Source organism: Molothrus ater, chromosome 3, assembly GCF_012460135.2.
Source record: "Molothrus ater isolate BHLD 08-10-18 breed brown headed cowbird chromosome 3, BPBGC_Mater_1.1, whole genome shotgun sequence".
In the NCBI taxonomy this organism is placed as follows: Eukaryota; Metazoa; Chordata; class Aves; order Passeriformes; family Icteridae; genus Molothrus; species Molothrus ater.
In genome coordinates, this window is record NC_050480.2 from 4,984,090 (window position 1) to 4,996,258 (window position 12,169).

The window sequence follows — 12,169 nt, forward strand, 5'->3', positions numbered from 1 at the left end:
ATGCAGAGATGAGGAGCCCCAGCGGATGCTGAGAACTGGCACACAGCAAACACCACACTTAAAGGGTTTTGCTGTCCTCAACATTCCCAAAGCTGCTCTTCCACACGCTGGAATGCGGCTTTTAATGGATAAACCCGGCAGGGGACGGGCCAGGGCCACTCCTCCTCCGTTTCAGGTGTCTCCTCCATCCTCACACCCCTAAAATCCACTCAGCCGCAGTCGGGCTGCAGATCCTGCCCTGGGACTGTGCTCTCACCTCCTTGGATTTCCCGGCTTCCCTCCCTGCCGAGCTCTGCAGTGGGAATCAAGCCTGGCTTTAGCAGAGGCAGAACCGAGTTTTGCCACGCCGAGGCTGGAGACAGAGTCGTGTCCCGGGCTGGGCTGCGTTGGCATCTCCCGGTTCCCTCTTCCCTCCCTCCCACCGGGACGCCCTCTCCGCAGCAATCCCGGCGTGTTTTCTCCTGCCAGGATCTTCCCTCCCTGCCCCGCTGCAGGACCTGCCCCTTCCCACACAATGGAGGGACCGACGCCAGCTGGAGGAGCCAGGGAATGCGAAACCCCGTCCCGAGCGCATCCCGGCCGGCTGCCGGGCAGCAGAGCGGGGACACGGGGACAGCGCCCCGGCCGTGGGCAGCGCCCCGGGGCCGGGTGATGCGGCGGGGAGGGGGTCACGGAGCCCCGGGATGCGGGAGAATGCCGGGAGGAAGCTCAGGGAGCGATTCCAAGGGATCCTAGAGAGTCCTCCCGCTCCCGGAGAGCTCTGGAGAAGGGAAGGTGCTCACCCTGAGGGAGGGAGAGAGGGAGGGAGGTCGCTGCAGTGTGCCCACGGCTGTCGCTTTTTATTAAGGTTCCTTATTATAGAAATATCCCGTAAAACGTCCTGGCACTTTTGGTCCATTTCCATCCCGGGGCAGAGGCACTGGGAAGGGGCTGGAGAAAGGGCTCCAGCACGGAGGATGCTCCTTGGGGAAGCCGGGAATTGCTCCCCTAGGCTGGGACAGAGCCGGGAATGCTCCCGGCAGTGCCTGGGGACGGAGGGAATCACGGCATCCAACAGTCCTCGGGAGGTATGGGGGAGGAGAAGGAAAAACTGAAAGCAAGGGGGAGAAAATACAATAAAATAAAATAAAATAAAGAAGGAAGACCGAAGAGTCTCTTCCGTCATCCCTTTCCGATCCAATGGAGGCTAAGCGTCCCTCCGGGAATGTCCTGCCGGGGATTTGCCGAGGCAGAAAGTCACCTGTCACCGCCCGGGCTGTCCCCGCGTCCCCACTCCGGGCTGCAGGAGCTCATTCCAAGGTCCCAAGAGTCCCTGGGCAGCTGCTCGGCGGCTCTAGGACGAGGAGGTCGGGATGGAGATTCCATGGATGGCGCTCAGGGGCTCCGGAGCTTTCCCCGCGGGGCTGGGGGGTTTCCTGTCCACCCCTGCAGGAAGGGGGAGAGGGAAAAAGGACGGGCGAGGCAGGGGATGGAGGCGCTCCGAGCACGGGGGACGCCCCAAAAACCGCCTCCAGAGCCCCCAGCAGCGACCGTGACTCGCCGGTGACAGGGACAGAGCCGGTGGCACCGCCAGGGACACGGGGCGGCCCCGACCAGTCCCAGCCACGCACGGAGCGCATCCCTAAAGATTCCTAAAATTTGGGGTGTCCTGGGAGGGGACTGTGCCGGGGAGGGAGGGGAAGGGGACAGGACCGTGCCACCATCCCTGAGGTGATGGAATTCCTGCTGAGCTCCGTCCCACCCCAGCTCAGCCCTCGGGAATTCTGCTTTCAGGGACCGGGATATTTATCCCGGGGCTGCTGGAGGCACGGGAATAAGCAGGGAGGGGTTTCGGGGGAAATCCAGGAAATTGGAAAAGGGCTGAAATGGTCTGGCTGGGTTGTCCTTCCTTCTTTCCAGCCTTTTCCCATTTTTCCCACTCGCTACAGGTACTCCCAGCCCACCCTACCCTTTCTCCTCCAGCTCGTTTGCCAGATAATACAACAATCCAATTTTAATCCAGTTTTCCAACTGGCAGAGCAAGAAAACCGATCCAAAGGGAAAAAATGGGAAAATTTTAAAAGAAAATTTAAAAAGAGAAAAATAAAAATAAATTTTAAAACCACACGCAAAGAAACCCCACCAATATATCAAAAACCTACAAAGGTTTAGAGAAAGTCTGGGGAAAAAACAGCTTAAAAATTGGGAAATCAGAAAATTCCGACTCCAAATAATTTTAAATATCTCGAAAATGTGTTAAATGTGCAAAGGTGGCTGTGATCGTTTTATATCCTTATTTTTTTTCTTTCCTTCTTTCTCGTGTTTTTTTTTTTATTCCTTTTCCTTCCTTCTCTCCCTCTCTTTTTTTTTTTCTTTTTCTTTTTTTTTTTTTTTAATCTTTAAATAATCGGTTTGAATTATTTATTTTCTCCCTCAATCGCTCCTCCCCGGCACAGCTGAGGTTACGACTCGCAGCAGGTTAGAAACGGTAAAATTATTAAAAAACAAATAAAATTATTAAAAACCAAATAAAAAAATCAATCAATCAAACAAACAAACAAAAAAAAAAGAAAACAACCATAAAAAATTTAAACCGCAGAGAAAACAAAATAAAAAAGGACGAATAAACAGGGAATTAATTGCAAAATAATTAAAATAATAGAAAGTCAAATAATGCGGGGAAAATGACAAAAATGTCGAAGGGGATTTTATAGCCAGGGCGGAAAAATCGAGATTTTTAAAACGAGGGAATCGAGCTCTATTAATGAGGCGAAATAATTAACGGGAGATAAAAGCAACGCCCCCTCGGACAGCCTCAAATTGCTCCCGTGGGATTCCCGGCGGAGCGTTCGGAGGGAAATTATTCATTAATAACCCCGGGAACCAATTAAATAAAATAACAGTTAATTATGATAACTAATAACTATAAACAAATAGTTAAATCATTGCTGTCTGTTCACAATTAATAGGTAATTACAAGGAATTAATGATTCCCTGTCAAGGCTTCTGCTTTTCCAGAAAGGCTCCCGCTTTTTGGAATCGGTGGAATGGGGGAACGCGGGGAAAGGCCCCTGCTCTGTCTCCCACATTCCCGCATTCCGGGGGAGACGAGCAGCCCGGCAGTCCTCCCCATTCCCGGGCGCTTCCCAGCGAGCGAGCAGGGAAATCCCAACGCAGGCCCGGTACGCGGCGGGGACCCGCGGAACCCCGGGCTGGGCACCGGGACGGATCCGCTCCCATCCCCGGCGGGGCGGCCCCTCCTGAGGCCGGGGCTCCCTCCCGGCCCTGTCCCCGCGCTGTCCCCGCGCTGTCGCCGCTCACCTTGGCCGCCGGGCTGCTTGAAGGCCATGGCCAGCTCGCCGTGGTGGCCGTGGTGGCCCAGGGGGGTCCCCTGCGGCTGCCAGGGGGGGCCCGGGGCGATGTAGGCGCCGGGGGAGCCGCCGTAGACGCCGGGCTGGCTGGAGGGGGGGTACGCGCAGGCCGGCAGGAAGGTGCCCATGGAGGAGAGCCCCGCGCCGGGCTGGGGACAGGCACGGGGACACAAAGGGGACAAGGGGCTCAGAACAGCCCGCCCGGGGGGCGGACGGGGCTCCCTGTCCTCTCTCCCCACCTCCCTGGCCCCTCCCTGCTCTCCCTTCCCTGCCCCATTCCAGCCCCACTCGTGCCGCGCTCCCCTGTCCGCCGTGTCCCCCCAGCCCTCACCTGCGGGTATTTGATGTCGCCTGTCCCCTCCTGTCCCCCCAGCCCTCACCTGCGGGTATTTGATGTCGCCTGTCCCCTCCTGTCCCCCCAGCCATCACCTGCGGGTATTTGATGTCGCCTGTCCCCTCCTGTCCCCCCAGCCCTCACCTGCGGGTATTTGATGTCGCCTGTCCCCTCCTGTCCCCCCAGCCATCACCTGCGGGTATTTGATGTCGCCTGTCCCCTCCTGTCCCCCCAGCCCTCACCTGCGGGTATTTGATGTCGCCTGTCCCCTCCCGTCCCCCCAGCCCTCACCTGCGGGTATTTGATGTCGCCGTCCATGGCAACCTTGTCCAGCCCGTTGACCGCCTGGCCCGGCCCGGGAAAGCCGCTCCTGTTCACGCTGGGCCACTCCTCCATTTTTGGGGGATACGCGGCCCCCTCGGTGCCAGCCAGAGCCCCTGGGGAACAAAACGTCAGCCCCGAGCCCCCTCCCCCCAGCAGCTTTTGGGGTGAAACAGAGGGAATTCCCGCTTTTCCAAACGCCTGGCTGTGTAAACCCAGGGGCTGGGGGCACAAGAATCCGCGTTGCCTCCAGCATCCCGAAATTTGGGATCACAGCGCGGGGAGAGGCTGTGGTGTCCCCCCCCAAAACCCGCTCGCCGTCTCCCCCCTCCCTCTCCCAATTCCCAATCCCCGATAATTTAGGGGCTCCAATTTCTCTCCTGACGAAGGGGATTTGGAGAAGTGACATCGGAATTTTAAGGATAAATGATTGCACGGGGGGAAACGCATGCGGTTGATTTACTCGGGCTTTTGGAAGGATAAAAGGACCCGCAACCCCCTGCCACGGCCCGCTTGTCCCCCCTTGGAGCCGGCGGGGCTCGGCCCTGGCGCTGCCGGTGCTCCCGGAGCCCCAAAATTCCCAGATTCTTCGGAAAAATCCAGAAGGCCGGATCCGAGTTTCCTTCTCTTCCCTTTCCTCCCCGATTTTTCCTCTCCTGTTGTTTTTCTCTCTTTTCCCCTCCTTTTCACATATATATATGTTATTTTTTTTTAATCCCCCTTTGCGGAGCGAAATTCAGGGCTCCGAATTTGCGGTCGGCAATCTATCATCCCTAGGAAAATATTTTCCACATTTTTCATAAAAAGTTCAAGATGTGGCTGAGCCGAGGCCGCATCTGGCCCCGCCGCCCCAATGGGCTGGTGGAGCAGGGGGAGGCCCTTGGGAGAAAAAAAGGGGGAAAAAATGGGGGGGTTGGGGGGGGGGGGGAAGGAAAATATACGAAACAAACAAACAAAAAAAATCGGAACAAACAGAAAAAAAACCCGAAAGAAATAACAACAATTCGAAATAAACTAAGAAGCTGAAACTAATAAAAAAGAAGGAAAGACGCGAAAAGGCACGAAAGGAGCAAAGAGGCACGAACCAAATAAAAAGCCGAAAAGCCGAAAACAAGCAAAAGAAATCCCCGAACGAGCCAAAAGGCACGAAACAAACAAAAACCCCCGAACAAACAAAACCCCCCGAAACAAATAAAAAACCTCGAAACAAACAAACAAAAAACAACAACAAAAAAACCCACCCAACCGAACAAAAAACCAAAGAGACAAAACAAAGAGACCAAAAAACCACTAAATCGACCAGAAAAACGGGCCAAAGGAAGGACGGCAGGGGCGGTGGGGAGCGGAACGCACGGTACCCACCCGCCTGCTCCACGAAGGTGCGGATGCCCAGGATGTTGGTGACCGAGTGCGCCGAGGGCCAGGAGCGGGGCAGCGGCACCGGGGGGGCCCCGAGGTGCGGCCCGGGGTGCGGCGCGGCCTTGGCGGGCGGCGGGGCCGCGGGGCCCGGGTACGGGTACTGGTAGATGTGGGCGCAGGGCAGCGCGGCCGGGGGCGGCCCGGCGGGGGCCAGCGGGCCGATCTTGTTGCGCAGGATGCGGCTGATGGAGCTGACCGAGGGCACGTTGTACTTGTCGCACACGCCGTCGGCCAGCAGGCGGTCGCGGATCTCCCAGGCGAAGATGCCGGGGTCGCCCTGCTTGTAGTCGCGGATGTGCTTGACCACGGCCGGCGTGGTGACCCGCGGCTTGCTGCCGCCGATGGCCCCGGGCAGGATGGAGCCCGTCTCGTGGTAGCGGGCCAGGATCTTGCTGACGCAGCCGTGCGACACGCGGAGCTGGCGGCTGATGTCGCAGGGCCGGATGCCGAGCTGCGCCAGCTCCACGATCCGCAGGCGGATGGCGTTGGGCAGCGGGCGCCCGTTCACGAAGACGCCGCCCAGCTGGTTCACCTCGCCGTAGGTGTGCTCTGCGGGGCGGGATGGCACGGATCGGCATGGCACGGATCGGCATGGCACGGGTGGGAGCGGCGCTGGTGCCCGCGGGATGGGGATGGCGCTGCAGCGGGAAGGGGAGAGGGAAAAGAGGGGAGAAAGGGGAAGGGGAAGCGAGAAAGGGAGGGGGAAAGGAGAAAAAAAAAAAGGGGGAAGAAAGGAAAAGGAAGGGAAGAAAAGGAAAGGGGGGGGGAAAGGAAGGAAAGTTGAAGGAAAAAAAGAAGGGGGAAAAAGGAAAAAGGGAAAAAGGAAAAAGGGAAAAAGGAAAAAGGGAAAAAGGAAAAAGGGAAAAAGGAAAAAGGGAAAAAGGGAAAAAGGAAAAAGGGAAAAAAGGGAAAAAGGAAAAGGGAAAAAGAAGGGGGGGAAGAAAGGGGAAAAAAAGAAGGGGAGGAAAAAAGGAAAAAGGAAAAGCAAAAGGAGAATGAGAAGGGGAAGGGGGAAAGAGAGAGAAAAAAGGCCAAGGGAAGGGGGAAAGAAGGAAAGAGAGGAAGGAGAGATACAGACAGAAAAAAAGGGAGGTAAAAGGGACAGTAAAAAAAGAAGGGGGAGGAAAGACAGGGAAAGAATGAGAGAAAAAGAAAAGTCAGAAACGACGAGGGTGGGGAAAAAGGACACAAAAAAAAAAGGAGAGCGGGACAAAAGGAGAGAAGGCAAAAGAACGAGAACGGGAGAAGGAATCTCAAGGAGGGAGCGGAGCGAAAGCGAAGGGAGGCGCGGGGAGGACGGAGCAGCCCGGAGCCCTCCCGGCCGGGCACGGCACCCCGGCATCCCCAGCCGCCTCCTGCCCCTTCCCGGTGCCCTGCTCCGCCAGGAGCCCGTCCCGGAGCCGTCCCGGAGCCCGTGCGGGGCCGGCCGCACTCACCCATGGCCCGGCGCGGGGAGGGGGCAGCGCCGGCATAGAGAGCCCGGGGGGCGGCCGGGCCGGGCCGGGCCGGGGGGTCCTGGCGGCGCCGGGAGCGAGCCCCGCTCGCGGGGAGCCCCCGCCGCTCCTCGGGATCAATTTGACGTGGGAATCACGTCAATCGCGGCCGTCACGGCGGCGGCGCCGCCGCCCATTGGCTCCCGCCCGCTCCTAAATGGCCGCGGCCGGCGGGGCCGGGGGAGCCGCCCCCTCCGCCCGCCCCCTCGGGGCTGCGCCGCCGCCGGGGACCCCCCCCGAGCGCCCCCGAGCTGCGGGAGGGCACGGCGGGGACACGGCGGGGGAATCACGGCGGGGGAATCACGGCCCCCGAGCTGCGAGTGCCCCCGTCCCGCCCCGAGCGGTTCCCAAGCGGGACAGGCACACGGACAGGGACAGTGACGGGGACAGGGACACGGACAGGGACACGGACAGGGACACGGACACGGACAGGGACACGCACCTGCCCCGCCTCCGGCCCCGACGGCAGCCGCGGGTGGGGCATCGCCGGGGCTGCGGGACGGGACGGGACGGGACGGGACGGGATGGGACGGGAGCGCTTTCGGGGGACACGGAGCCCTGTCCGGGGGGGCTCCTCCGAGGAAGCGCTGCTGCCCAGCCGCTGGAGGCGAAATCCGCCTGTTTCGGCCCCAAAAACCCCGCCCGGGGGTGAATCCGTGCAACGCGGCTCGGACAGCGGCCGCGGGATTCCCGGGGATTTTTATCCCCCCTCACGGAGAGCTCGGTGGGAAGACCGTGAGTGTTTCCCGCAAAAAACTGGAAGGGTGGGGGGCTCGGGTGGGGGGAAGCAGCGCCTGGAAAAGGGGGGATGTAAAGCTGGGGGCTCGGGCAGGGGCAGCGCCCGTCACCCCCGTGTGCGGGCAGGGGGCACGGGGGGCACCCCCGGATCCAACCGCAGCCTCAGTGCTGGAAGGAGCCCCGGGAAAGGCAGCGGATCCATTCCCCGGGAGCCTCGGCTCGCCCAGGGCGGGGGTCCCGCGGGTGCTCCGCGCCCCCGGGGCAGCCCCGAGGCGGTGAAATGGCAGCGCTCGAAAAGCGGCCGGGCAGGGCAGGTGCGGCTCTGACGGCCCTGCGGATCCCCGGGGATGGGTTTTTGGGGAGGTCTGGGGGTCCCCTGCCGCCGGCGGAGGAGCCTTTTCCCCCGCACGGCCCTGGAGCATCCCTCGCTCCCTGGGGATGAGGCTTTTCCAAGGAAAAGGTCCCGGCAGGAAAAGATTCCCCCACCTGCTCCCCGCACGCCACCCGCGTTCTCCGAACCCTGCCGGGTTCCCGGGGACATCGCCGGGATCCAGCCCCCTCAGGAATGCACGCCTGGATATAGCGAGGGTGGAAAGGGAGATGAGGCAAAAAGGGAAAGGGAAAAAAGAGGGAAGGGAATAATTGAAAAGAAACGAAGGAAAAGATGGGGGGAATCAACCTGAAAGAAAACGAAGAAGGAAAAAAAATATAAGAAGGGAAGAGAGGTAGATGATGAAGGAAGTTAAGCGGGGGAAATGAAAAAAAGGGAGGGAGAATAAAAGTAAAAATAAAATCGTTTTTAAAATTAGGATAAAGAAGAATAACTAAGGAAAAATAAGGGAAAACAGAAAATTATTAAAAGGAATGGGAAAAGAAAGAGAGGAAAAGAAGGGAAAGGAAAGGGGCGGCTGCTCAGGTGAGATGTGGCAGGAAAATCCCAATTAATTTGCTCCCTGTCCAGCTCCCCGCGGAGCTCCAGGAGCAGCACCGGACCCCCAAATCTGCTCCCCCTGGCCATTCCCTGCCCTGCCCTGGTCGCGATGGTTTCCATCTGCTCCGGCTCCTCTTTCCCTTCTCCAGCCCCTCTTTCCCGGCTTGAACACGATGCAGCGATTTTAAAACCCTAATTTTCCCTGTTTTTGCCAAAGCTGCTGGAATTTTGTGGGTATTTTTATGCCGGGCTGAGCCTCGGGTGACAGGCGCGATTTTACGTCATTAATTTTGCTGAATAAAAATCCAGAGGAGCTGTGAGCTCTGGAAGCTTTTCCTTTTTTTTTTTTTTTTTTTTTTTTTTTTTTTTTTTTCCTTCAATTTTTAAATAGATTTATCAGGAATATTGGATGGAAATATCAAGGATATTGGATAGGAATGTCAAGGATGTTTTTCCGCTGCAGCAGCTGGAGATTAGAACAGTTAAAGGTAGGGGGTCCTGGGTGTTTCACCAGTATTTATTCCCGACTATTTATTGCAAAATAATATAATTAATATTATACTGTAATAGAATAATGCTGTTGAATTATTATTCAATAACAATTATATTGTTGTGTTGTTATCTGATACTGCCATCGTATGCTACATTACTTTATTATTATTAATTGATTACTGATTCAGGAACGCTGGGGCTCTTGCAGGAGTTTATGGAGCTCCTTTTCCATCGGGATCAAACCAAACTGGAAAATCCTGTGGGATCAGACACTCTGAAAACCCCCAGAAAGTGCTGGGTGCCTCAGCCTGTGCTTTGTGTGTCAGAGACATCACAAAATTCCAACAGGATTTTTTTTCTCCAGTCTTTTGCCCAAACGCGGGGAGTTGGAGGATCCCAAAAAAATCTTCGTGGTCGCTGAAGAAGGACGTTTGAGAGCTCAGCAAAATAAAATCCTGCTCCAGAGCTTCCCTCTGAGCATCTCTGTCAGGTCTGTCAAGGCCACAGCTTCGATAATTAACAATAATATTTGTCAGAAGCGATTTTCTTCCGTAAAATCCCTCCCTGCCAGAGGCTCCTCAAACCCACACGGATTAAAACCACACCAACCCCCCCGGGAGTTTTTCCATTTGAATTTTTTTGTTTCTCCCCCTAAAAAAATCCCTCTGCGTTCTGTGATCAGAGATTCTCAAAGTGAAAACCAGAGCGGGATCCCGGAGCCTTTAAATAAAAAATTCCTGATGGGAAAGGTTGCTGATCCGAGGGCAGCTCGGAGCTTTGAAAATCCTCAATAAATCGCACGGGTCCATCATGCTTTTCTCTTTATTTGGATTTTCTCCTCCTTTTCTGCCCGGGAACCGTTTCAGTGGCTTTTTTGTGGAATCCCATTTCATGCCCTGAGCGCAGCGTGGGCACGGGCAGCTCCAGCCGCATCCCGCAGCTCTGGATGCGCCCGGTGCCAGGGATCCCCTGTCCTTCCCAGGGCTTGATATTTAAAAACACCGAGTATTTTAGGAAGAATCCCGGTTAACGGCGGAGCCTGGGGCTGGAAGGAGCTGGGGGCATTGAGGGTCGGTCCCTGCAAATCCCGCTCGCCACATCTGGGAGCCGCGTGCGAGGAGGGGCCGGCAGGAGCAGCCTCTGGAAGGGACTCGGAGAGCCGGGATCCCGCACGGAATGCGGCGAAAGGACAGAGCCGGGCTCCTTCCTCTCCCGCCCGCCTATTCCCGGGAAAAAAACGGCACCCCTCTGCTGGAAATTCCTCCGGGGGTGCTGGGAACCCCGCGGGGCCTCTGGTGGGAGCGGGAGGTGCCGTGAGGCACGAACGGCTCCTTCCCACCGGGAGCCCCCCTGGAATCCTGGAATCCTGAAATCCTTGAGGCTGGAGAAGCCTCCCCAAGACCATGGAGACCAGGTGTCCCTCCTCTCTCTCTGGGGAATGAATATTCCCTGGCTCCTCCAGTGCTCTGAAAGAGAAACAAAACTCCCTCCCGGTATTTTCCTTCGGCTTGAGCTCCCGTTCAGGGCTGGGCAAGCCTTGGCTGGGTGTAAATCCAGGCGGGATCAGCTCCCGGCTCTGCAAACAAACCCCACACGTGCTGGGGCCGAGGGGCTGCTAAAGCCATTCCCGTTGTTTTCCTAGCGGGATGGATCCCCCCTCCCGGCCACCGCGAGGCCGCGGGCTTGGCAAGGAGCGGGATGTTGAGTTGTGCTCCTGGAAAAACACCTCGGGGAGGCTGGAATAGCACCGGGGGTCTGCTGGGATTGGCGCGGGGCGTCCGGAGAGATGGGGAGAGCAGGGAATTTGCTCCTCCTTGGAAAGAGTTGGGAGGAGATTCGATAGGATTTGATAATGTTAAAGTCAGGTTTTAGGGCATGGATGCATCCAGCAGCGTTTGGTGCAGCATCTTCTCGTCCTGAGAGAGTCCCGTAGGAAAGAGGGTGGCCTGAAAAGTGGGATAAATAATCCATGGATTTCCCAAGGAATGGCTCTGAACCTGCCGGGCTGCTCAGCCAGAAAAAGGGGAAGAAAAAACCTGAATTCCCTGTTGGTTTTCCTCAAGGTCCTTCGGCTTTGATGGTGGAGGCGGATTTCAAACAACATTTTATAGGGCTGGATATTAATTTAATAGTGCTGAATGTGATATTACTGAATATATAAACACTGAATTCAATAGTCCTGGATTTTCCAATCGGCAGCTCTTCCCTCTGGAAGAGGGCACCAAGCCAGGGCTGTGCCCAGGGTGCCATTCTGGCCATCCCAGAGCTCCCTGGTGCAGCTCCAAAGGATCTCCCGAGGGTCTGGAGCCATTTGGAGGCAGGTAAACTCTTTTCAGGGCTCATTTCCCAGCAGAAACTCGTCTCAGTGTGAAAATGCAGGGCCAGAGCGAGGTGAGCAGCACAGAACATTACAACCACCATAAAGGCCCCGAATAATCACAGCAAAACTCTGTTTATTTCTCCCCGTGTGGGAATGGGGGATATAAAATGGGATTTAAAGCTGTGAAGAGCTGCCTTGTCCGCTCCAGCCGATTCCTTCATCCCAAAAGTCCCTCTCCCTCTGCTTCCCATTCCTGCCTGACAGCTCCTCCTTGAACATGGCCTTTAAAATTAAATATGGGTGGGGGGATAAAAAAGAACTTTTCCTCGCTGCTCTGCCTCTCTGAATCTGCAGGAGACCATCCAAATAAACCAGAAAATAATTATTTACGGCCTTGTAAATTGTTGTCACTGATTTCTCCAGGAGTAAAAACACCTTTTTGGAGCAAAATGGATTTTTCTGTGGTTTTTATTTGCAGGTGTGTGGGGTTGAGTAGATATGTTTTGAGCTGAGAAAGATTTGGGGTTTCAGACCTGTTTGGTAAGAGAAACAGGTAAGAGAAAGCGGCTGGGAAAGTTTCATTTCATTTGAGAAAATCTCAAATGAGCTTTTTGGTTCAAATGGGCTTTTTGGTAAGGTGAATTGCGCTGCTCTCCTGGAAGAGCGGTGGTGGGATGGAGCCTTGAAATGGGAATATCCGGGATGGGGAGCATGGACTGGGAATACAGTGGAATTCCCCCCCTAAATCCAACACTGGGAAAGCACCCGGGA

The 12,169-nt window shown here is 56.2% G+C and overlaps 1 protein-coding gene across 1 annotated transcript; it reads right to left on the reverse strand.

Moving 5' to 3' along the window:
* Positions 1-1,333: 1,333 nt before the first annotated feature.
* On the reverse strand, positions 1,334-7,401 carry PAX1 (paired box 1). The gene is made up of 6 exons (XM_054514455.1): positions 7,360-7,401; positions 6,857-6,987; positions 5,368-6,062; positions 3,976-4,121; positions 3,301-3,499; positions 1,334-1,425 (listed from the first exon to the last, which is right to left on the reverse strand). Exons 1-6 carry the CDS (start codon positions 7,399-7,401, stop codon positions 1,334-1,336), a joined length of 1,305 nt encoding a protein of 434 aa, XP_054370430.1.
* Positions 7,402-12,169: the final 4,768 nt, after the last annotated feature.